Raw genomic sequence first — 25534 nt, forward strand, 5'->3', positions numbered from 1 at the left:
GTTGCCCAGGCTGGAGTGCAGTGGCACGATCTCGACTCACTGCAAGCTCCGCCCCCCGTGTTCATGCCATTCTCCTGCCTCAGCCTCCTGAGTAGCTGGGACTACAGGCGCCCGCTATCACGCCCAGCTAATTTTTTTGTATTTTTAGTAGAGACGGGGTTTCACCGTGTTAGCCAGGATGGTCTTGATCTCCTGACCTTTGATCCACCCGCCTTGGCCTCCTGAAGTGCTGGGATTACAGGCGTGAGCCACTGCGGCCGGCTGATATCACTTTAAGTTTTACTGATATAAAGTACATTATAGCACAGAATTCACAAGTAATAACAAAATATACAATACTCTTTATTCCATAGAGCCTATATGTGTTTGTTTATTTTTATCAGATCGTCTATCTGTACTCAAACCTACAGTTGTGATGCAACCATGATTTGACAAATGGAGTTGCATCCTAATTCACGGCTTCTCCAACAAATTTATTGACATTAAATCTGAAATGAGATCTACTGTAGAGATATTTCTAATCCTTATACAAATTATGTTAATTACCTGAAACAGCTCAACTTTGGCACTATATATGTGAGAATGTTACCAGTTTGTTGACATGAGTGATTTATTTGCTGAATCAGTTCGTTTTCAAATGAGATTCGTTTTAATCAGGTAAGGTAAGAATGCAGACATGGGCCGGGCGCGGTGGCTCACGCCTATAATCCCAGCACTTTGGGAGGCCGAGGCGGGCGGATCACGAGGTCAGGAGATGGAGAGCATCCTGGCTAACACAGTGAAACCCCGTCTCTGCTAAAAATACAAAAAATTAGCCGGGCGTGGTGGCGGACGCCTGTAGTCCCAGCTACTCGGGAGGCCGAGGGAGGAGAATGGCGGGAACCCGGGAGGCGGAGCTTGCAGTGAGCCGAGATCGTGCCACTGCACTCCAGCCTGGGCGACAGAGGAAGACTCTGCCTCAAAAAAAAAAAAAAAATACAGACCTGGAAATGATAAGGAGGAAAAAGTGTGTGTACTCACTTAGAAACAGGAGGGGTGTCTTGCAGGGCCACATGGGGCAGCCCCAGGGTGGGCTGGGAGGCAGAGGGAGCGGGCACCGTGGGCAGGAGCCTGTACTGTGACTTCTGTGGGAAGGAGGCAGGGGCAGATAGTGTAGGGTTGGCTAGTGAGCCATTTCTGCAGACTCCAGGGCACAGGGGCTGTCCCTAGTTGCCTGGTACATTTTCCCCTTGCTCCCTTTGCTTCCGGACCGACCCTGGTGCCTCTCCATGTGGCCCTGTGTGATGTGGAATGGCCTGTCCTCTTGCCCTGTGAATATAACAGACTATCTTTTCATCATTTCCATGTGTGCATTCTTGTCCTACCTAAATAACAATAAAACACCCATTAAAAACAAATAAGAGCTGTTCACGCCATTAGAACCACCACGGACTAAGAGTCACTGAGGCCTTGCTCCTGGGTTGTCCTTGCTGAAGCTACAGCGATGCTAGTGGGGTGACTTTCTGTCTCGTTGGCGGGGCACGGCCCAGAGCCAAGACGAGGATGGTGAGTAACCGGCATCTGCTCGGACCCAGCATTGTGCTCCGCAGCCTGCTGCTGCCTCTGAGGTTTACTCTCTGCCAAGGGCACCTCACTAAACCTAGGGGCAATCTCATCACCACCCAGAAAACGCTCACTGGGTTCTAAACAGACACACCCTGCTTCTGAATCCGTCACTGAATCAATGACTTCATTTAATAATAAATCTCACCTCCAGGCAGACCTTTGTATTTTTCCTTCATGGCACGTGATAGATCACGATGAAAGAAAAGCCACTTTTATGGTCTTTGTTTGACATATGCGGAAACCCAGGCTTGAGGAGGTGGGAGAATCCAGCAGGTCCCGAAGCCAGCGAACGGGAAACCAGGGGGCTGCAGTTCAGTTCCTTGATTCCAACCCCCAGGCACGTTCTCTGCTGTCTAGGAGAGACTGTAAACCTCCACTACAAGTTTGACGTCAATTATCATTTTAATCCTTGTTCCTGAGTCTCCCTGTGTGGGGTGCTTGCCAGGCCTGAGACTTCAGTCATCCCAGAGTCTTTGCTCCCTCAGACACTTCTAGCATCAAATGAAAACTTCCAGCCAGGTATAGTGGCTCACCCCTGTCATCCCCACACTTCGGGAGGCTGAGGCGGGAGGACCACTGAGCCCTGGAGGTAGAGGCTGCGGTGAACTATAGTATGATGGCACTGCTGCATTCCAGCCCAGGCTACACAGCAAGACCCTGTCTCAAAAATTTTTAAGTTAAAATTAAATTATATATATATATTTTTGTTGTTGTTGTTGTTGTTGTTGTTGAGACAGAGTCTCGCTTTGTTGCCCAGCAGACTGGAGTGCAGTGGCTGGATCTCAGCTCACTGTAAGCTCCGCCTCCCGGGTTCACGCCATTCTCCTGCCTCAGCCTCCCGAGTAGCTGGGACTACAGGTGCCGGCCACCTCGCCAGGCTAGGTTTTTGTATTTTTTAGTAGAGACGGGGTTTCACCGTGTTAGCCAGGATGGTCTCGATCTCCTGACCTTGTGATCCGCCCGTCTCGGCCTCCCAAAGTGCTGGGATTACAGGCTTGAGCCACCGCGCCCGGCCAATATATTTTTTTTAACAAAAGAAACTTCCCCCACTGCAGCATCACTCCTGCCCCTCCCTCATTCCCACTGGTATTACAGGCGACCTCAGCCCTTCCAGGATCTCAATAGCTTCAATGCAGGACAGGGCTCCTGCCTTCTGCAGTCAGACCCCGGTGCAGCTGCATCCACCCAGCGCTGCTGAGAGCCTCAGGGAAAAGCAGCCCAGCAGGCAGAGCTGGGGGAATCTTCCTCCAAGTTTCACCGTTTGGGGTCTAGTACTTGGCTTTAAACAATGTTGCCAAGAATAGGAAATGCCTTTCTCCTGTGGAAAGCCTTGTCTCTTTCACTCCTGCCGGCCATTCCTGTGTGGTGAACAAGAAACACTGTAATACATGAGGAGCTCTTTAGAGTGTCAGGATCGCACACGGCCCTCTTCCTGCCCTCGGAGGCCCAGGCTGAGAAAAGCTCCGCAGGGGATGCAGGAGGAGGTGCCACTCCCCTCCTGAGTCCGCCCAGTCTACCCGTTGAAATTCTTGCCGTGCTCTGCACACCTTTGCAAGGAAACCTATCAAGGGTGTCATTTTGAGTAAATATAAATATAAAATGAGGCCAGGCACAGTGGGTCACCCCTGTAATCTCAGCATTTTGAGGGGCCAAGGCAGGGGAATCACTTGAGCCCAGGAGTTCGAGACTAGCCTGGCAACATGAGATTCCTTACTACAAAAAAGTTTTAAAAAATTAGCCAGGCGTTGTGGTGTGCGCCTGTGGTTCCAGCTACTCGGGAGGCTGAAGAGGGAGGATCACTTGAGCCCAGGAAGTAGAGGCTGCAGGGAGCCCCGATCACACCACTGCACTCCAGCCTGGGAGACAGAATGAGACTCTGTCTCAGATACATGAATAAATAAAAGCACAGATGGCCAGGCGCGGTGGCACTCACTCCTGTAATCCCAGCACTTTGGGAGGCTGAGGTGGGTGGATTACGAGGTCAGGAGTTCAAGACCAGACTGACCAACATGGTGAAACCCCATCTCTACTAAAAATACAAACATTAACTGGGTGTGGTGGCACATGCCTGTAATCCCAGCTACTCAGGAGACTGAGGCAGAAGAATCACTTGAATCTGGAAGGTGGAGGTTGCAGTGAGCAGAGATTGACCACACTGCACTCCAGCCTGGGCGACAGAGTGAGACTCCATTCAAACAAAACAAAACAAAACCTCAAACAGACCCCTGGTTTGAGTTTCCTTCTGGCTCATGTATATGTGTGAAATACATTGTGTTTAAATAGAATTGTTTGCCCCACAGAGACCCCCTCACCCCTTTTGCCAAGTGAGGACACAGCCAGAAGGCATAATCTATGGAAGTGGGTCCTCACCAGACACCAAGTCGGCCAGCACCTTGAAATTAGACTTCACGTCTCCAGAACTGTGAGAACCAAATTTCTGGTTTTTCTGTTTCTCGTTTTTTAGACAGAGTCTCGCTCTGTCGCCCAGGCTGGAGTGCAGTGGCGCAGTCTTGGCTCACTGCAAGCTCTGCCTCCCGGGTTCACACCATTCTCCTGCCTCAGCCTCCCAAGTAGCTGGGACTACAGGCGCCCGCCACCACGCCTGGCAAATTTTTATGTTGTTGGTAGAGACAGGGTTTCACTATGTTGGCCAAGTTAGTCTTGAACTCCTGACCTTGTGATCCAGCTGGTTCGGCCTCCCAAAGTGCTGGGATTACAGGCATGAGCCACCACGGCCGGCCATTTCTGTTCTTTACAAGCCATCCAGCCTATGGCATTTTATTATAGCAGCCCAAACAGACTAAGACATTACTTATGTTCCTTTTACCTGTTTCCCAATTTTGTAAATGAATAAAAATCAATATAGGTCGATTTTTCACATTTAAAAAGCAGTATCTTCTGTAACATTTTCATGTTGGAACATACTGTTAATCATAGAACTATGTTTTTCTTACCAGTGCATATGTTTTTAAAATTGAAAGTTTGGTGGTTGTGTTTATAGAAAGAAAAATTATCATTAGGGGACAAAAAAAGAGCTCCAGGAAACTTTTCTTGTTTAGGAGACGGGGTCTTGCTCTGTCACCCAGGCTGGAGTGCAGTGGCGTGACCACACCTCACTGCAGCCTCAGACTCCTGGGCTCAAGGGATTCTCCTGCCTCAGGCTCCGGAGAAGCTGGGATTACAGGCGCACACCACCATGGCTGGCTAATTTCTGTATTTTTATTATAGTAAAGATAGGATTTCACCATGTTGGCCAAGTTGGTCTCCAACTCCTGGGCTCAAATGATCCACCCACCTCAGCTTCCCAAAGTGCTAGGATTACGAGCATGAGCCGCCAAGCCTGGCCACTTTTTTTAGTTGTATATTTTGTAGCAATGAGATCTTGTCGTGTTGCTCAGGCTTGTCTCAAACTCCAGGTGTCAAGCAAGCCTCCTGCCTCGTCCTTCCCAAGTGTTGGAATTGTAGGCATGAGCCACCGCTCCTGGCCAGGAGCTATTCATCTTTAACATGAAGATCTCATGACATGGTTGTATTGAGTGGAGGAGTGGCAGGAAAGGTTGCCTCTTCCAGCCTGTTCCACGAGACCTGAGGCTAATCGGCTCCTCACCCAGCCCAGGTGTGTGGGACTCTGATTTTCATCCCAGAGTCTTGGGGACTTCTCTTCCTTCGGCATCTGTTTCACTGTCCAGGGGACCAGTCAGCTACAAGCTGCCCAGCTGAACGCCCAGGTTAAACTGCCTCTGTGTGCAACGGCCCACACCCTCAGCACTGAGGCGAAAAAAGGCCTCAGCGTCCTGTGGCCTTGATGCCTGGATGTCAGGGCCCAAGGCTGACATGCCACACACAGCCTGAGGTTCCTCCAGCCACATCTGTGCCTCCCCAGTGACTCTAGCACCTGCATTTGTGTTGCAGATTCTGGGATTCACCCTGCAAAGGCTGTGACTGTGACCTGACCGTGACCAGAGGGTCAAAGGCCGAGCCTCAGAGGAGCTGAAGCTTCAATCAGACGCTTGGCTGAAGGACAGCAACTGCCACGCAGCTCCTCCCTGAACACCTGTCTCTCAAATCAGCTAATTTAGTGATTTGGTTTTCGAATGGGATAGATTTAGAATTAGCTTTGGTGATATTTAGTTTTTAGTTTACTAATGGTATAGATTTCTAATTTGCTTTGGTGATTTTTTTGCATTTTATGTTGTAAGTTTTTATATACAACAATAATTACGAGTTGTTTGAAACTTTTTTTTTTTTTTTTTTTTTTTGAGATGGAGTCTCGCTCTGTCACCCAGGCTGGAGTGCAGTGGCGCGATCTCGGCTCACTGCAAGCTCCGCCTCCCGGGTTCACGTCATTCTCCTGCCTCAGCCTCCCGAGTAGCTGGGACTACAGGCGCCTGCCACCATGCCCAGCTAATTTTTTGTATTTTTTAGTAGAGACGGGGTTTCACCGTGTTAGCCAGGATGGTCTCGATCTCCTGACCTCGTGATCCGCCCATCTTGGCCTCCCAAAGTGCTGGGATTACAGGCTTGAACCACCGCGCCCGGCCATTTAAAACTATTTTTACATAAAATGAAGCAAATATGTAGAAAAGAATCCAAAACAAAGATAGCTCTTAATAAATTATTGTAAGGCAATGCACCCTTGTGATCACCACCAAGGCCTCTCTGCCTCTCATTCACAGAACCCTCATTTATTCTTTTTTTTTAAATGGAGTCTTGCTCTGTCGCCCAGGCCGGAGTGCAGTGGCATGATCTTGGCTCACTGCAACCTCTACCTCCCAGGTTCAAGCGATTCTCCTGCCTCAGCCTCCTGAGCAGCTGGGACTGCAGGCACCCGCCACCAAGCCCGGCTAATTTTTTGTATTTTTAGTAGAGATGAGGTTTCACCATTTTAGCAAAGATGGTCTCAATCTCCTGACCTCGTGATCCGCCTGCCTCGGCCTCCCAAAGTGCTGGGATTACAGGTGTGAGCCACTGCGCCCGGCCGGCTGCCCCCTTTTCATTGTGAGTTCAGGTTGGGGGTTGGGGGAGAGCTGTGGTGTGAGGCCCTGCGAGAGTCCTGCTGACTCATTGGGATGCAAACCTGACTCAGACAGGCTTGCAGGGGCAACTCAGAGTCTGGGTTATGGGCTCAGTGCTGGACCAGCAAGTCCTGGGTCAGCCAAGCCGCAACCCCTACAAGCTGGAGCAAGCCACAGGGGTGGGGGCTGGGTTTCCGGAGGCAGGGAGAGGGCAGGGCTGTGAGTAGAGGGGGCAGTCAGCTGAGAGCTGACCCCTGGGACAGAACTCTGGGACGGCTGACCCAAGACCTCAGCCCCCTTCACAGTTTACTCGCAAGCTGTCGAGGAGAGCCTCTGTGACCTGTGTGCCTGGAAGATACGACTTCATCCCTGACCGGCGCACAGCACCTAGCTCCGGGAGGACAGGCGGCTGCTTCCATGTGGGGAGGCCCTGGCGCCATTTTTCTGGAAGACTGCATGCCCTGGAGGACAGGAACGGAGTCTGAGTCTGCGCGACCCAACTTCCCAAGGAGAGTGACTTGGCTCCCATATCCCTGTCCAGGGAGGAGGGAGACCTGCCCTCCCTGAGGAGCTGGAGACACAGTGGAATGTGGGAGATGGCTCTGGTGGGCCAGAAACCAGAGCAAGAAGCTTCTTGGGTGGTTTTTATTTTGTCAGGCCTGGGGCAGGGGTGGCCTTGGGTGGACAGGAGAGCCCAGAGATGGAAACACGTCAGGAACATGCAGAGCTCAGCAAGGAGGCCGGCCTGAGGTGGGCACACTTGTGGTTAGGAGGCCAGGGGCCCCGGCCCTTCACAGGCTCCCCAGCAGAATCAGCAGCAGGAGGAGGGTGTGAGCAGCCGGAAGGGCTGCGCAGAGCCCAGGTTTATAGACGGTACCCTGAGAGGTCATGCTGTCCAGGGCTGGGGGCATCTCCTGAGGAGGAGCCAAGGCAGGATCCAGAGGGGGACTCTCCCTCTTCTTCTGGCTAATCCAGTTGGTGAAGTAGGAGAGCCTGGTGAAGACGCTGGGGCCGATGGGTGAGCGGCAGTTGAGGCTCCAACTAGACAGCCCCATCAGGAACCAGGTGCCATTTAACAGGCAGACGAGGGGACCCCCGGAGTCTCCCTGAGAACAGAGAGGACATGGGTGGTGGGGACCAAGACAGGGAGGAACACGCATTGTTCGGGGCAGGAGGGGGCCTTACGCTTCTCCAGGATGGAGTGTGGGAAGCAAGGTGTGCGGCAGGTGTCCCCACTGTCTGAGTGAGTGGCGCTCATCAGTCACCTGGGCGATGTTAGAAGCCCAGACCCAGGACAGACCTCCTGGATCAAAATCTCGAAGACGGGGCTCTGGAGCCCCACTCCACAAAGCTCCCAAGGAGACCCTGGGCAGAGCCTTCAGGCTGGCAGTCACAGACCCATGAGAATAAGCAGGGGGATTCTAGGAGATGGACATCCAGGCCTAGCCCTCCTGACCCGAATGGGGAGAAGGCGCCGCCTGTGGTCTCCGGGGTGGCTGGGTCCCAGCCTGGAGGGCTGGCTGCGCCTTGGCCTGAATCCTTAGCCCAGCACTGCATCCCACCAGTATTTTGTTCTTTTTTAAGCTTTTTTTTTAAAAATTGAAATGGAGATGGAGATCGTGCCATGTTACCAGCTGATCTTGAACTCCTGGTATCAAGTGATCCTCCCACCTTGGCCCCCAAGGTGCTGGGATTAAATCTAGTCCCGAATCCAGTTGTCCTTGACTTATTAAGGTCTCTAGTGTTCCCTCCATTTCTTAGTTGAGCTTTTCAGAAAATGCCAGGCTGTGGGATGTGCTGAGGGGAAAAGAGGTGCTGCCTGTGCCCAGCCTGGGGGTAGGGCAAGTGCCAGGGGCTCCCAGGTGAGCGCGGGGGATTGTGAGTGTGGCAGAGCCCCCAAACGGGGAAGTCCCTGACATCCTGGGCAGGGCACCCCCATCCCATAGGCCAAAAAGGGAATCCCAAGGAAACAAGCATCCTCCTGCCATGTGTGCCATCAACAAGACCAAGCCTCTTGTGCAGACAGCGCCCAGGAGGCCCCGAGGGACATTCCACATGAACAGACATCACAGACGTGGTGTGTGGACGGGGGCGACCTGGAAGGACCCCAGAAGGGCTGCTCTAATCCTAGAGCTGCTCTGAGCCAACACAGGAAGGAGGGGCAAGGCCTGAATGTGCCAGCCCACAGCCTCGTCAGTGGGCAGGGAACCCAGGGGACCTGGTGCAGATTCTGTCTGATAGGATGGTTCTGGCCTGAGCCCCATCAGGACACAACTGCAGGAGAAGGGATGGCAGAGGCTGGCAGGAAATGGTCAACAGACAGGACTTGCCATAGCTGACCTTTTCTCTCTGTCAAAGGAAATGGGCAAGGCAAGGGAATCAGCCCAGTGGTACACAGTGGGCTGTGGGTGTCAGGAGGCTGAGGAGGCCGCTCCAAGGAGGACAGCAGAGAGCAGGAGGGGCCGCCCGCAGTGTCTGATGGGGGATGCTGCACCAATGCCTGATGGCATAGCTGTGGTGAGGACAGAGCCCAGGAAGCGAGAGGGCACAGGCAAGCACCCTGGGGTGAGCCCTGCTGGGACGGGTGGAGTGGGAGGAGGTTGTGGGGAGCAGGGAGGGTGCCTGTAGGGCATTTTATGATGGGAGTCATCAAAGAATGTTTCTGCACCATGGGGTGACCAAAGAGAGAGAAAGAAACAGAGGGAGGTGCAAGAGAGGGAGAGGAGGCCGGGCACGGTGGCTCACGCCTGTAATCCCAGCACTTTTGGGAGGCTGAGGCAGGCAGACCACTTGAGGTCAGGAGTTCGAGACCAGCCCAGCCAAGATGATGAAACCCCATCTCTACTAAAAATATAAAAATTAGCCGGGCATGGTCATGCATCCCAGTTACTCAGGAAGCTGAGGCAGGAGAATCACTTGAATCTGGGAGGCAGAGGTTGCAGTGAGCCGAGATTGTGCCACTGCACTCCAGCCTGGGCCCTGTATCAAAAAAAAAAAAGACGGAGAGGATGCTTCACTTCCTCTCTGGGCCTCAGTCCCCCACTATAAAATGGAAAGATTACACACAGTGGGAAAAGACATTCGTAATATATGAACATATCCAATAATGGGCTCACGTCCACAATAGACAAAGAGCTCCTGTGATTCCAAATGAAAGGCAGACAATCCCATAGTTGGCAAAAAACTTGCACGGACACTTTACAAAAGAGGCAATAAACATATGACAAAGGGCTTATCTTCACTAGTCACTGGAGAAATGCACATTAAAAACCACACACAAGAGTTCATACGAAAATGGCAAGACAATTTGAAGGACTGGCAGCAACCTGAACTATCACTCACCAGCTGGTGGGAATGAAAATTGGTACAACCAGGTTGCAGAGTTTCTCAGATGATCAACGAGAGATGAACATGTGAGTATCTCATGGCAAGGCAATTCCATTGCCAGGGTGACTGATAACCAGAATGGGAACCTGCGTGCTCTGAAACGCGTACACCAGGAGGTCCACAGAAATTCTATTTGCAACAACCTCAAATGAGAACCACCCAAATGCCACGCGCACTAGAATGGATAAGTAAATTGCAGTGTCTTTGCACAGTGGAATAGCATACGGCAATAAAAATGAACAATACCGACTGCACACCAGATGGATGCAGCCCACAGACACAACATTGACTAAGCGGACCAGGCAAAAGCTTGCATACCATACGGCTTCACTCAGCTAAAAGTCCCCACATGAAGCCATGGTGCTTTAGAAAGCAGGCAGGGTTAGCGTCAGGAATGAGGCACGGATAAAACCCATGGGTGCCAGGTACATGAGTGGTCAGTCTCTGAAAATTCCTCCGCAGGACACTTGTACTTATGCCCTTCCCTGTGCATGGTGTGCTTCAACAAGGTTTTTTTTTTTTTTTTTTTTTTTTTTGAGACGGAGTCTTACTCCATCACCCAGGCTAGAGTGCAGTGGAACGATCTCGGCTCACTGCAACCGCCGCCTCCCGGGTTCAAGCGATTCTCCTGCCTCAGCCCCCCGAGTAACTGGGACTATAGGCACACGCCACCATGCTTGGCTGATTTTTGTATTTTTAGTAGAGATGGGGTTTCACCATGTTGGTCAGGCTGGTCTCGAACTCCTGACCTCGGGTGATCCACCCGCCTCAGCCTCCCAAAGTGCTGGGATTACACATGTGAGCCACTGTTTACCCGGCCAACAACGCTTCTTAAAAGATACAAATAAAACGGATGGGCCAGTGCTTTTGGGGGGTTTCTGTCCTGGCTCTGACACCTCAGGCTTGGCTGGGCTCGGGAAGAAGTCAGGGCTGGGGCAGGGTCCAGAGGAGACCCTGTGGCAGAGGCCCGGGACAGCACAGGCGAGAGAGATTGAGCCCACTCACCCGGCAGATGGCCTTTCCTGTTATGAGGTCCCCAGCGCACAGCATGTCCTCGTGGATGGTGTAGTCACTGCTGCTTGGCTGGCCGGGGTACTGGGGCTGGAAAAAGGATCCGCAGACACTATTTTCCATGACACCGACCTCTGCCTCCTGAAGCTGGAAGGGCTCAGGCAGGAAGACTGTGGGAGGAGGTGTCAGATGTGCAGCCAGAGGGAAGCCCTCCCTTCCCAGCCCGCTCACCCAGGGAGGGCACCACCAAGACGAGGGGACAGGCAAAGGGGAAGGGCCTGCAGTAAGACGAGCCAGGACGGAGGCCAATGTGGCTGCAAGGGAGCAGGCGTGGGGTGAAGGGTGAGGCGCAGCCGCCTCGGGGCCCAGAGCGGGGGCCCTCCTAGCCAGGATGTGGTGTTGGAGGTGTCATTCCAAGCACACTGGGACACAATAGAAGGGTCTTATGCATCAAAAACAAGCCCTCTGGCTGCTAAGAGGAGGCAGAGCTGGAGGCAGGGAGGGTGGCAGTTGGAGTGGCAGCCCGGCTGGTGGCATACCTAGCAGGTGCCGGGCAGGCTTGAGCAGTGTGACAAATCAGACACGCCCTTCCTCAAGGAGCAACTGGTCTGGGGACACTTGGGCTGTGGTTCCAGCTGTCACCCCCAGATCTGGCCTGGGGTCCCCATGTGGGCAAAGCCTGATGACAGGGGCCCACCCCTGCACAATGCCTGCCCTGTGTGGGCCTCATGGGTCCTTGGGGGCTGCTGGTGTGTGGAGAGAGAAGGATGACTGGAGCCCAGATCTCTCATCAAGGTCAATGGCTCTCTGCTCGGAAGCTGCTCCAACTAACTGATGACTTCCCCAGGCCCTAACTCCTCCTCTCCCACCTGGAGAATCTTCTCTGCCTTGATTCTTAGAGAATGACAGTCCCTGGGAGGCCGAGACGGGTGGATCACCTGAGGCTGGGAATTCGAAGCCAGCCTGACCAACATGGAGATACCCCATCTCTACTAAAAACACAAAATTAGCCAGGTGTGGTGGCTCATGCCTGTATTCCTAGCTACTCAGGAGGATGAGGAGGAGAATCGCTTGAACCGGGGAGGTGGGGGTTGTGATGAGCCAAGATCATGCCATTGCACTCCAGCCTGGGCAACAAGAGCGAGACTCCATCTCAAAAAAAAAAAAAAGTTGGAGAACGACAGTCCCAGGAGGCTGTCTTTGGAGGACCAGCTGCTCTCATGACTAGGGCCGAGTGACTGACATTCAGCGGCAAGGGCAGGGAGGCCAGCTCTGGCCTGCTCATGGAATGCCTGTCTTAAACGCCTCCTCTGAGATAGTCTGCCAGATGATGACCCCACAAATAATTCCAAATTGCCATTCCACTGTTTTGCACTCATCACTATATTTTCCTAAATCAAAAGTATTTGTTCTTTTGCTGGAGTCTTTACCTAACATTTCTTCCCTCTCAGTCTACAAATATACAAATATATGACAAATATGCCAGGCGAGCAGCGAGGTTCACATCCACAGAGGTGAGTGTTCTTCAGACATAAACACCTGGGCCGAGGACAGACCTGCTCTCTCTTTTTTGTTTTTGAGACAGTCTTGCTCTGTTGCCCAGCTGGAGTGCGGTGGTGCGATCTCGGCTCACTGCAACCTCTGCCTCCCTGGTTCAAGCGATTCTCCTGCCTCAGCCTTCCCAGAAGCTGGGATTACAGGCACCCGCCACCATGCCCAGTTAATTTTTGTGTGTGTGTGTGTATATATATATATGTGTGTGTGTGTGTGTATATATATATATATATAGTTTTTTTTTTTTTTTTAAGTAGAGATAGGGTTTCACCATATTGACCAGGATGGTCTTGATCTCTTGACCTCGTAATCTGCCCACCTCGGTCTCCCAAAATGCTGAGATTACAGGCGTGAGCCACGGCACCCGCAGGCCTACTCTTACTTGCTACTGATGCCCAGCACCTTCCACCGCCATGGAAGCTCCAGGGCGCTTGGTGAGGCCCTGGAGGAGGTCAGACCGCAGCAGGCCCTTGTGGTCAGGGTGGAGTCAGTAACATTCAGAACCAGGGAACCCTGAATGGCTCAGAGTCAAAGAGCCCAAGTGCCTGCCTCCAAAAGCGGGAGATGCTCAGGCCACTTGACTGCACTGCTCACCATCCTCGGTGACCATTCCCCAACCAGATATCCAGCAGGAGCTGTCAGGGGCCAACGACGTGGTGGGTTCCGGAAGGCAGGCGGGGAGGATGTGGGAGCTGAATTCCACAGGACGGTGCAGTTGCAGCAGGGTGATGTCACTCCCCATGCGGTGCCACTTGTTATAGTCAGCGTGCACCATGATCCTGTTCACCGTCATCTGCCGGCTGTGCTCTGTGGGATGGCTTAGCTGGTTGTACCCAAGTAGGATCCGGTAATCAGATGGGTTAGTGGACCTGTTGTGGGGAGGCTCCTCTGAGTGCTGGGCCGGCACCCTCACCCCAGCTGCCCACCTGGCAGGCACCCAGACCCCACCATCACTCTGGGGTTACTCTCTCCTCCCTTCCTCATGTCAGAGAGCCCTGCTTTGGTCTTGACAAGAGCTTAGAGGCCTTTGGGACACTTGGCCAGGGATGATTCCTGTGGCTTTCTCAGCATGCCCCAGACTCAAAGGAGTCAAGAATCTTAGTGCAGAAAACACTGGGGGTGCATTACGTCACCCCTTCATTTCAGAAGAGAAGAGACTTGGCTCATTCCTAGCTCTGACCAGAACCCTCCTGAGGCCCCATGACCTACAGTAATTCTCGAAGACCCTATTTCCCTAGCCAGTATGCTCCACCCCCTTCTCCCCAGTCCTCGTGCACCACCATCTCCAAGGCTGCCCCACCTGGTGACGGGAACTCAGCAGGTATTGGTGGAGCACATGGAGGAGTTCATGGAACTGAACTTGTTTCCAGAAAACAAGTGACTTTCCAACCCACAGGTCCTGGCTGTATGGTCCTCCTCCCCCCACATGCCTGCATCCACCTCCCCAAAGGCCTCTCCTGCTCCGAGCCGCTGTCTGGCGCAGGGTCTACCATGGTCCTGGGCTTGTGCCTCACTTTCCTGACAGGATGAGAAGCCTCAGGGTGGGGCTTGCATCTCTGTGCACCGCACAACGGGCCTGACTTGAGGCCTGGCACCCGCGGGTGCTGAATAAATGAGTGGGATCTGAGGAGGATGCTACAGCCAGCTATGTCCAAAGCTCTGGCTTCCTGGCTCAGAATTTGACATCCTCCCCGACTCCCTCAGAGCACACAGCAAGCCCAGGAAGCACTGGAGGAGTAACTCAGTCTGCTGACCCTCTCTGCCTCACACCTCCTGGGACAGAGGCCGTCTGTTTCATCTTTCACTCTCGTCTGTGGGGACGGTGGCACATAATTCTCCAGAAGTGACAAAACCCCCCTGGCTGGACATAATGTGCCAGCATGTGTGGGTAGCCAGGACGTAGGGGAGCCTTCGGCAAGTGTTCCCTGGACAGCCTGCAATGAGCCCTGGCTGGAAGGGGCCAGGCACTCGACTATGCATGCCTGGCCCTGGGAAGCCCTGGAACTGTCACTCTGTCTCATCACCTGAAGCGTGTGTCAAGTGTGTGTGACCTGGGATGCTGCACACCCACTACCACTTACACAAGAAAAACCGAGGCCCACTGAGATTGTGTGGATGGCCTAGAGCTGGGCAAGATGCAGAAACCAAAGCTCACATTGACTGGAACATCAGGATTTTGATTCCTAAAGTTTACAGCAGATGGAGAGTGGGCTGGAGGTGGTTCCCTTTAGAAATAAAGTCTGTTTTCCTCTATTTATTGATAATCCCAATTAGAGTGGATTAATTTTCATTTAGCTATTTATTTTATTTTGTTCTATTTTATTTTTTATTTTTTTATTTTTTTATTTTTATTTTTTTTGAGACGGAGTCTCACGCTGTTGCCCAGGCTGGAGTGCAGTGGCGCGATCTCAGCTCACTGCAAGCTCCACCTCCCGGGTTCCCGCCATTCTCCTGCCTCAGCCTCCTGAGTAGCTGGGACTACAGGCGCCCGCCACCGCGCCCGGCTAATTTTTTGTATTTTTAGTAGAGACGGGGTTTCACTGTGGTCTCGATCTCCTGACCTTGTGATCCGCCCGCCTCGGCCTCCCAAAGTGCTGGGATTACAGGCTTGAGCCACCGCGCCCGGCCTATTTTATTTTTGAGACAAGATCTGGCTTTGTGGCCCAGGCTGGAATGCAGTGGCACAACCACATTTCACTGCAGCCTCAACCTCCCTGGGCTCAGGTGATCCTCCTGCCTCAGCCTCCTCAGTAGCAGGGACCACAGGCATGCCCCGTCATATTTGGCTGATTTTTTATTTTTAGTAGAGATGGAGTTTTGCCATGTTGCCCAGGCTGGTCTTGAACTCTTGGGCTCAAGCAATCCACCCGCCTTGGCCTCCTAAAGTGCTGGGATTACAGGTGTGAGCCACCGTGACAGGCCTTAACTATTTATTTATTTTTACTTTTAATTATTTACTTATTTTCAGACAGGGTCTCATCGTGTCGCCTGGGGTGGGGTGCAATGGTGTGATCACAGTCACTGCAGCCTTGGCCTCCCAGGCTCAAGTGATTCTCCCGAGTAGCTGGGAGTACAGGCGCACACCACCAGGCCTGGCTAAATTTTGTAATTTTTGTAGCGATGAGGTGTCACTATGTTGCCCAGGCTGATCTGGAATTCCCGGACTCATACAATCCTCCCACCTCAGCCTCCCGAAGTACTAGGATTACAGGTGTGAGCCATCACACCCGGCTCCATTTAGCTGTTTCAAAGTCATGTGCGTGTAATGAGACAAGCACACCATCTTAGCAGGTTGACCAATGTGGGGTGGAGTGGCGGGGGGGGGGGGGGGGGGGGGCGGTGGTGGTGGGCGGGGGGGGGGTGGGCGGGGGGGGGTGGGCGGGGGGGGGGGGGGTGGGCGGGGGGGGGGATGCCCAACCCCAGAGTGAGAGATGAGGTAGGATCCTTTGCCTGGGAGATGCCACACACTTGGTCAGGAGACTGGAGCAGTCTGATGGGCAGGGACAGCATTCCAGGCACAGGGCACTGCTGGGTCAAAGGCAGGACACCCGGGGGCAGCAAACTGTCCCAGAACAAAGCCTACAAAGAAAAGGCTGCACCCTCACTTCAGGCTTCCCTCTCGAGTGCCCTCCCACAGCAGGGCCTTGAGGGAAGATGCACCTTTGGAAGCAGTGAGCAGCAGAGGCCACCCAGTTGCTGTCGATGAGGGCAGCTCCGCAGATGTGCCTGCCGAGATAGAGTAGACTGGCCTGCCATGGCCACCGCTCAGGTTCCGCCCTCTGGCCTCCGAAGATCTTCCCGGTGGGCCTCCCGGAGGAATTCCCGCTGAATCTGGTCTTCCCACACACTGTGGAGACAGCCCAGCAATGAGGTGCCTGCATGAAGGACGCCAGCCCCTGGTGCCCCCAAATGTCAGGATCAACAGGACCCGGGGCCGCCGTGCCCCTCCTCTCACTTCACAGGAGGGACATGTCCAAGGCTCAGGGTGAAGCCACGCGGCCCATGGGACAGCACCACCTGGATGACCTGGGAACACACAGCCCAAGGCCCCCTGTCAGGGGCGACGGCCGGTGGGGCTGGGGGGTGAGCACCGGGCCCGGCTTCTCCCAGGCTTCATGCCGTGTGTGTTGGCGCAGAGGCTGCAGAAGGGATGCACCGCTCCACCGCGCGGCCCCTAAGCGGCTGTGCCCTCCCTTCCCGGCCCAGTGCGCCCCCAGACTGAAGCGAACCAGAGACACTCCGGCCACAGTCCTGTCTGCAGTAGCATTTCCCCATCCTGGAAATGAGGGTGTGTGGGGCGCTGGACTGCAGAGGCCTGAGATCCAGCCCGGCAGGGCCAGCGCGGGAGCCCCATCCTCTCCGCTCCTTCCAAGGCGCCTTCCTCCCAGGGCCCGGGAGCCAGACCTGCCCGGCCGGGCCTTCCGGGCGGGTGTCCGCGTCGGGCGGCAGGGCAGGGCCACGAGAGGCAGGCGACCTCCGCTCCTCGCTCCGTCCGGACCACCCCCGCCCGCTCACCTGCAGAGAGGGACGAGGCGGACGGGAAGCGCAGCAGCAGGAGGAGCGGCCAGAGGATCGCGGCGGCCAGCGCGCAGGGTCCCCGCCGGCCCCGGCCTGAGCGCTCTGCCCCCGCGTCCCTCATCCGGCCGGTGGCCTGGGCGTCCCCAACGGGGCGGAGAGCGCGGCGCGTGGCCAACCGCGGGGCTCCGGGAAACCGCCCGCGGCCATCGGGGTGCTGGGACCGGATCCCAGGCGGGCGGGTGTGGGGAGCCCGGGCTCGTGGGAGGCAGGGGTCACTGGGAACCCCCAGAGCGTCACAGGGCCCCTCCCTCCAGGGACTCCACTGTGCAGAGGAGACACGAAGGCAACTATGGCCCAAGCGCAGAAATACACAGTAATGGTGAGAGGGCGAGTGCTTACATCATGTCATCAAGCATTTCCAGCTTGATTTCCGAGTTTAACCCACTCCTCCACAAGGACGCCGGCCCTGGGATTAGGTCAGGCCCACCAGGGACAATATAATATCCTTTTCTTAAACTCCAGCATGCCACAGTCGTGAGAGGCCTGTGCCGTCTCAGTCGTGAGAGGCCTGTGCGGTCTCAGTCACAGGTCCCTCCACACTCAACAGGAGGGTCATAGACAACAGCTGGGTGGCAGGGAGTCATCTGAGAACTCTGCCTAACACAACCTCCGGCCTCCAGTGACGCATGTCCCTCCCAATCCCCAGAATGCATTCAGCATACCTCAAGGTTACCAAGAGCCTCATCCTGTTACCGGAACAGGGCCTGATTCAGACATGAAGAGAGGAATTCGGGCGGTCCATAAAGTGAAAGCACGTTTCTTAAGAAAGTAAAGGAATAAAAGAATGGCTACTCCACAGGCAGTTGCCCATTTTTATGGTTATTTCTTGATTATATGCTAAACAAGGGGTGGATTATTCATGAGTTTCCAGGGAAAGGGATGGACAGTTACCAGAACTGAGAGTTCCTCCCTCTTTCAGACCATATAGGGTGACTTCGTGACCTTGCGGTAAACTGTCATGGCACTGGTGGGAGTGTCTCTGAGCATGCTAATGTGTTATAACTAGCATATAATGAGCATTGAGGACCACCAGAAGTCACTCTCGTCACCATCTGGGTTTTGGTGGGTATTGGCTGGCTCCTTTACCCCAACCTATTTTAACAAGATCTTTATGACTTGTATCTTTTGCCTACCTCCTATCTCATTCTGTGACTTAGAATACCTAACCTCCTGGGGGCCGGGCATGGTGACTCCCACCTGTAATCCCAGCACTTTGGGAGGCCAAGGTGGGCAGATCACCTGAGATCAGGAGTTCCAGACCAGCCTGGCCAACATGGTGAAACCCCGTCTCTAATAAAGATACAAAAATTAGCAAGGCATGGTGGCAGGTGTCTGTAGTCCCAGCTACTTGGGAGGCTGAGGCAGAATAGCTTGGACCTGGGAGGCAGAGGTTGCAGCAAGCCGAGATCATACCACTGCACTCCAGCCTGGGTGACAGCTAGACTTTTTAAAAAAAAAAAAAAAAAAAGGCCGGGCGCGGTAGCTCACACCTGTAATCCCAGCACTTTGGGAGGCTGAGACGGGCGGATCACAAAGTCAGAAGATTGAGACCATCCTGGCTAACAAGGTGAAGCCCCATCTCTACTAAAAAATACAAAAACATAGCCGGGGGTGGTGGCAGGTGCCTGTAGTCCCAGCTACTCGGGAGGCTGAGGCAGGAGAATGGCGTGAACCTGGGAGGCGGAGCTTGCAGCTAAGATTGCGCCACTGCACTCCAGCCTGGGCAACAGAGCGGCAAGACTCCGTCTCAAAGAAAAAAAAAAAAAAGCCTAACCTCTTGGGAATGCAGCCCAGTAGGTCTCAACCTCCTTTTACCGGCCCCTATTCAAGATGGAGTTGCTCTGGTTCAAACGCCTCTGGCAATCTCGTTAGAGTCTCAGCTTAAAATTCAAAATCTCATCATCTACATCTAAATAGAATTATCTCATCAGCTCAAAATCCAAAATGTCATCATTTAAATACTTCAGATGGAATATGGATCAGGTTCCCGGCTGTAATCTGCTAAATACAGCTCTTGAGCACAATTCTTCCTGACCTGTGGACCTATGAAACGAAAGAAACTTCCTACCCCAACATTCTGCACATACAGTGATAAGACGGGCACAGCATAATGCTCAAAAGGAGGTTGGGGGAATGGACAGTAAAAAGCAGTGACTAGTCCATAGCAGCTTTTATATCCTTCTGGAACAAACTCCATTAGGTTTCAAGGCCTGGGAGAAAATCCTGTGGCTCTCAGCTCGGGTCATCCTTCCTTTTTCATGCTAAGTAGCACGTTTGCATCCAAGTAGTTCTACTGCCTTGCTTCCTGCAAGTGGAATTCTGGGGGCCTTCTTTCATTGTGTACTTTCCCTGTCCCTGTCAGTATGAGCTGGGAATGTTCTGCTGAAATAAACATCTCAAGAACCTCATAGTCCTTGTGTGTTTCACCAGTTTCACTTCATTAGATAAAGTCACATGCACAATCTTTTCGAGATAGTCCCTCCTCCACCTGGCCTCCTGCTGAGATGGCAGCGTCCTTGGGGCCCTCTGTTGTGACTATACCTCAATGTCTTGAAAGGGCCCTTGGATGGACTGACTATTCTGACCTCTTGGTCTTTCTGGGGTCTTAGCAGAACATTAGAGTGTCAGACTTTTCTCTGTGCCATGGTTTCAGCGACCATCTCTGACTTTTAGCATCTTTTGACATCTGGAGAGGCTAAGAATTTTTGAAACCCTCCAGTCCTGATTCCTTTTGGTTTAGCAGTTCTTCCCTCAGTTTATCCCTCTTCCTTCACATTTTGCTATAAGTAGCAAGAAGAAACCAGGTAGGACCTCAAAGCGTTGCTTAGAAATCTCCTAAGCCACATGAAACTGCCTTTGCCAAATTATAACTGTAAGAGAAATCTGACATAGTTGACTCCATCTTGCTTTTGACCTCCAAGCTGTCCTTGGTCATTCCTGGGGCTAAGCCAAGCTAACTTTAAGAATAATTTAGTTTATAGTTTAATTTGAAAGCAAGGATAATAATAGTTCCTCCCTAAAACTAATCCCTTCCTTGCTCAGGGACTGAAAACCACCTTTGGTAAGATTAATGAAAGGCCACAAGAATAGGATTATGGGAGGGGACTGAATTCTGATAAGGTAGGCATAGTTTCTATAATCCCTTACAGCTCAGGAGTCATATAGCCAGAGGTCACAAGATTTGTGACTCTCCCAATTGCTCCTATAATGTTACTATTGTAGAACCTGAGATTTTTTTTTTTTTTTTTCCGGCTTTTTTCAGACTGACCCCACCTGAACTTGTGACTCACGACTCAAATGGCCCTGTGGTCCCACCCAGAGGTGGACTCAGTGCACAGGGACCATTTTCCACACCTCTGTAATTTTCATCACCAACCAATCAGCTGCACTTATTCCCTAACCCTCCTGCCCATCAATTGTCCATAAAATCTCCTGGCCTCTGAGCCTACAGGGAGACCAATTTGAGTGAGAACGCCAGTTCTCCTGTGTGAGCTGGGCCCTGGTCAATGAAAGTCTTTCTCTACTGCAACAGCACGGTCTCAGGAGTTTGATTCTGTCTGCGCAGCAGGCAGGAAGAACCTATCTGGCAATTACACATACGTGCAAATGGGCCCCTGAAAGTTTGCTCCCCACACAGCAGCGGGAAACAGTTTCTGCTGTGACACCATCAGGACCTACCCCATTTCTGGTAGCATACCCCCCACCTGCTAAGCTGTCAACCACAGAAGCCTTAAAGTCTATATTTCTATGCACAGTCTATCCAAGGAAATAGAGGCCTTCTCTAAGGTAATTCAAGTTTTTTTTTTTTTTTTTTTGAGATGGAGTCTCGCTCTGTCACCCAGGCTGGAGTGCAGTGGCGCGATCTCGGCTCACTGCAAGCTCCGCCTCCCAGGTTCACGCCGTTCTCCTGCCTCAGCCTCCTGAGTAGCTGGGACCACAGGCACCCGCCACCACGCCCGGCTAATTTTTTTGTATTTTTAGTAGTGACGAGGTTTCACCGTGTTAGCCAGGATGGTCTTGATCTCCTGACCTCTTGATCCGCCCTCCTCGGCCTCCCAAAGTGCTGGGATTACAGGCGTGAGCCACTGCGCCCGGCCGGTAATTCAAGTTTTTTAAATGATGCTCCTCAAAATATTTCCAGGCCCCACCCACTGCCCAGTTCCAAAACTACTGGCATATTTTAAAATGTTTCTTACAGCAGCACCTCATTCCTGGAACCAAAATTCCTATTAGTGTTCTGTTGCTGTGAAAGTTTTAACCTCATGGCTTAAAACAACACAAATACATGACCATGCCATGCCCATGGGTAAGAACTCTGCCATGGCCCGACTTGGTTCTCTGCTGAAGGTCTCATGCTCAAGATGTCGACTGGCCACAAGCTCTCTGAAGGCTTTGCAGAAGAATTTGCCTTCCAGCCCATTTAGGTTGTGGGCAAAATTCCGTTTCTTGCAGTTGAATGACTGAGGCAGGCGTTTGCTAGTTGGGAGCCACTGTCAACGCCTAGAGGCCACTTGGCTGCTTCCCACAGGCCCTCTCACAATACCGCAGCTTCCTCCTTCAGGGACAGCCTCAGGATCTCTTGCATCAAATCCTTCCTAGGCTTTGAATCTCTGACTTCTCTTGTCTGTGACCTCTAGACCCAGATACAAAGGACTCCCATGATTTGGTCAGAACTTTCAAGGACATCACCCTTCCTTAATCAATAATCTCCCTTTCTTAAAGTGCCATGTGATTAACAGTCACGAGACTGATAGCCCATTATATTCACAGTCCCTCCCACCCTTGCAGGGAGGAATTATATACGATGTGGGTTGTTGAGGGTTATCTTAGAATTCTCCCTACCACAGTCTCCTCTGAGACAGATTCTGCCAATGCAGACACAAGAGTTTCATTCAAAAGCTCAAGCTCTAGCAGAAGATGCAGAAAAGTAAATTGATAATTTCCTTTTTTTAATTTTTTTTTTTTTTTTTGAGACAGAGTCTTGCTCTGTTGCCCTGGCTGGAGTGCAGTGGCACTATCTCGGCTCACTGTAACCTCTACCTCCTGGACTCAAGCCATTCTCCTGCCTCAGCCTCCCAAGTAGCTGGGATTATAGGCACATGCCACCATGCCCAGCTATATTTTGTATTATTAGTAGAGATAGGGTTTCACTATGTTGGCCAAGCTGGTCTCGAACTCCTGACCTCAGGTGATTTGCCCACCTGGGCCTCCCAAACTGGTGGGATTATAGGCATGAGCCACTGTGCTCAACCCGTTTGTTTGTTTGTTTGTTTGTTTGTTTGTTTTTAAACAGTTTCACTCTTGTAGCCCAGACTGGGGTGCAATGGTGCGATCTTGGCTCACTGCAATCTCTGCTTCTTGGGTCCTGGGTTCAAGGCTGGTCTTGAACTCCTGATCTCAGCCGATCCACCCACCTCGGTCTCCTAAAGTGCTGGGATTACAGGAGTGAGCCACTGCACCCGACCAAGGGATGATTTCAATGTATTGTGAAAAGAACCAGAATAAACACAGGCACAAGAGTCTCAAGTTTACACATGGAATAATAATGTGTTTTTCTAATGTATCTACTTTCTTTTTTTTTTTTTTTTTTTTTGAGACGGAGTCTCGCTCTGTCGCTCGGGCTGGAGTGCAGTGGCCAGGTCTCAGCTCACTGCAAGCTCCGCCTCCCGGGTTAACGCCATTTTCCTGCCTCAGCCTCCTGTGTAGCTGGGACTACAGGCGCCCACCACCTCCCCCGGCTAGTTTTTTGTATTTTTTAGTAGAGACGGGGTTTCACCGTGTTAGCCAGGATAGTCTTGATCTCCTGACCTCGTGATCCGCCCGTCTCGGCCTCCCAAAGTGCTGGGATTAGAGGCTTGAGCCACCACGCCCGGCCAATGTATCTACTTTCATCTACCCTTTAAAAAAACACTTGATCTTTTTATACTCTCTGAACTGTTTTTTTTTCTTTGTAAATCATACATCTGGTAAGAGGTTAATATCCAGAATATTTTCTTTTTAAACTTCTACAACTGAACAACAAAAATCAAAGAACCCAATTCAAAAACTGGCAAAGGACTTGAATAGACATTTATTTTTATTTTATTTTTTGATACAGAGTTTCGCTCTTGTTGCCCAGGCTGGAGTGCAGCGGTGTGATCCTGGCTCACTGCAACCTCTGCCTCCCAGGTCCAAGTTGTTCTCCTGCCTCAGCCTCCTGAGTAGCTGGGATTACAGGCGCCTGCCACCACCCCCAGCCAATTTTTTTTGTATTTTTAGTAGAGACAGATTTCACCATATTGACCAGGCTTGTCTTGAACTCCTGACCTCAGGTGATCCACGCGCTTCGGCCTCCTAAAGTGCTGGGATTACAGGCGTGAGTCACTGCATCCGGCCTTAAATAGACATTTCTCTAAAGAGGATATACAAATAGCCAATAACATATAAAAAGATGCTCAACATCACTAAACATTAGGGAAATGCAAATGAAAACAATGAGATACAACCTCACATCCATTGAAAACACAGAAAATAAAAACTGTTGGCGAGGACGTAGAGAAAGCAGACCCTGTGCCTGCTGTTGGCGAGGACGTAGAGAAAGCGGAACCTGTGCCTGCTGTTGGAAATCGAAAACGGTGCAGATGCTGTGAATGCCAGTTCCTCAAACAATTGAACATCAAATTAAAAAATAAAACTTCAACTTCACTGAACATTTAAACATAAAAGTTTGGCAGTTCCTCGAAAAATTAAACAGAATTACCCTTTGGTCCGCAATTCTGCTTCAGGGTATACACCCGGAAGGATTGAAAGCAAGGTCTTGAAGTGACAACTGTCTGCCTAGAAGCATCACTCACAAAGCCCAGAGGTGGAATCAGCCCAAGCCTCCATGTGTAGACGAATGGATACATAAAACGTGGTACAGTCTTCACCCTTGAAAAGGAATGAAATTCTGATGCATAATACAACGGCTGAACTTTAAAGACGTTACATTAAGTGAAAGAAGGCAGCCACACCAGCACAGGCACTATGGGGCTCCACTCCCATTAGTTGTGTCTCGAGAGGCCAGAGAACTAGAGACAGGAAGTAGAATGGTGGGAGCTGGAGGGAGGGGAATGTGGGGTTTGTGTTGAATGGGGGCCGAGTGTCAGTCTGGGAAGATGAAAAAGTCCTGGAGATGGACGGTGGTGACGGCTGCCCAACAGTGTGAATGTACTTCATGCCACTGAACTGTACACTTAAAACTGGTTAAAATGACAAATTTATGTTATGTATATTTTACCACAATTTTAAAAAACTGGAAAAAAGTAATGCGCCCCTCCCTAGTATGGCCAGAGGTGTAGAGGATGAGACTGAGAGTTGTATAGGGAAGCTGGAGGGGTAGGCAAGGCAAGAAGCCTGAGGGTGGCTGCAGAGGAGGAGCCCAATGTGGGGTGTGGAAATGTCACACAGGGTGGGTGACACTGGGTGGGGCCGAAACACACTAGGCAGGTGGCTGAGGACAAAGGTGGCCTGGCCCCGGAAAGCTGCAGAAACACTGTCTTCAGGGAGGTGAAAGGGGCTTTGGAGAGCTGGGGTGCTGGAATGCACTGCCCACCATCTGGGCTGTTCCTCAGGCGTCCAGGGACCCACCTCCCACACCACGTCACCTCACAATGATGTACATTGTCAGTCTGAGACGAGGAGCCTGAAGCCAAGGACAACCCACCTCATGTGGGGAGCATGGGTGTGGGCGGGCCTGCCGGCCACCTGCCCCTCTTTGTCCTGCTGTTGGCCCTCAGCATGACCCCACCTGCCTGGCCCAAGCTGCTCCCAAGGGAGCGCAGAAGACAGCTATTGTTCAGTCTGGATATGGGACAGGGTTGCCAAGTCACAAGCTGGGTGGGCCTACAGAGTAGGAGGTTCCCAGTGACAGCCTATAGTGCTGTGAGCAGAGGAGGGACTCCAGGCAGGCTGTGGGCACCCCGTGGAGCAAGTGCCCTGAGGCCTCACAGCCACCCCTGCGCTCCCCCTCACAGACGCGGTGCCGGCATCACCCAGTGGCACAGTGACCTGCAGGCAGGGTCAGGGCAGCACTGGGCCTCAGCAGAAGGGCTCTGGTGACCACTACCCCCACGGCCTCTCTCCACAGGCTCGAGGTGCCAAGGGGCTGTGCTCTCCCATGCCATGCCCTGCATACCAGACCAGACAGTGCCTTCCTCTTCTCCTTGCACGCTCACCACCAGATGGATTTTTCCTGTCCCTGTTCTCCAGGAATAAGTTGCTCTGAGCTTGCCACCAGGTGGCATCGTGAAACTGTTTTACAAGGGCCTAATCAGCTAAACCCCAGACTCTGAACTGGTACCTACTCTTCCCTCCCTCGGCAGCCTGTTTACCTGTGGCTCCCGCATCCCCTCCAAGCCATCCAC

The 25534-nt window shown here is 52.3% G+C and overlaps 2 protein-coding genes across 2 annotated transcripts in view; one reads left to right on the top strand and one right to left on the bottom strand.

The window, feature by feature from the left end:
- LOC105464156 (cryptic protein) overlaps nt 1-5674 on the top strand; it is a 41177-nt gene extending 35503 nt beyond the window's left edge. Inside the window, 1 exon segment of the mRNA XM_024787466.2 lies at nt 5518-5674. The gene's annotated coding sequence lies outside the window, so the exon portion shown is untranslated.
- Nucleotides 5675-6585: 911 nt separating this feature from the next.
- LOC105464155 (serine protease 40) lies at nt 6586-17251 on the bottom strand. The gene is made up of 5 exons (XM_011711818.2): nt 17088-17251; nt 16233-16419; nt 13167-13441; nt 11013-11188; nt 6586-7726 (listed from the first exon to the last, which is right to left on the bottom strand). The coding sequence occupies exons 1-5, from the start codon at nt 17209-17211 to the stop codon at nt 7412-7414; spliced, it is 1077 nt and encodes a 358-aa protein (XP_011710120.2). The 5' UTR covers nt 17212-17251; the 3' UTR covers nt 6586-7411.
- Between the last annotated feature and the right edge of the window lie 8283 nt (nt 17252-25534).

The sequence above is a fragment of the Macaca nemestrina genome, chromosome 11 (assembly GCF_043159975.1).
Source record: "Macaca nemestrina isolate mMacNem1 chromosome 11, mMacNem.hap1, whole genome shotgun sequence".
Classification (NCBI taxonomy): Eukaryota; Metazoa; Chordata; class Mammalia; order Primates; family Cercopithecidae; genus Macaca; species Macaca nemestrina.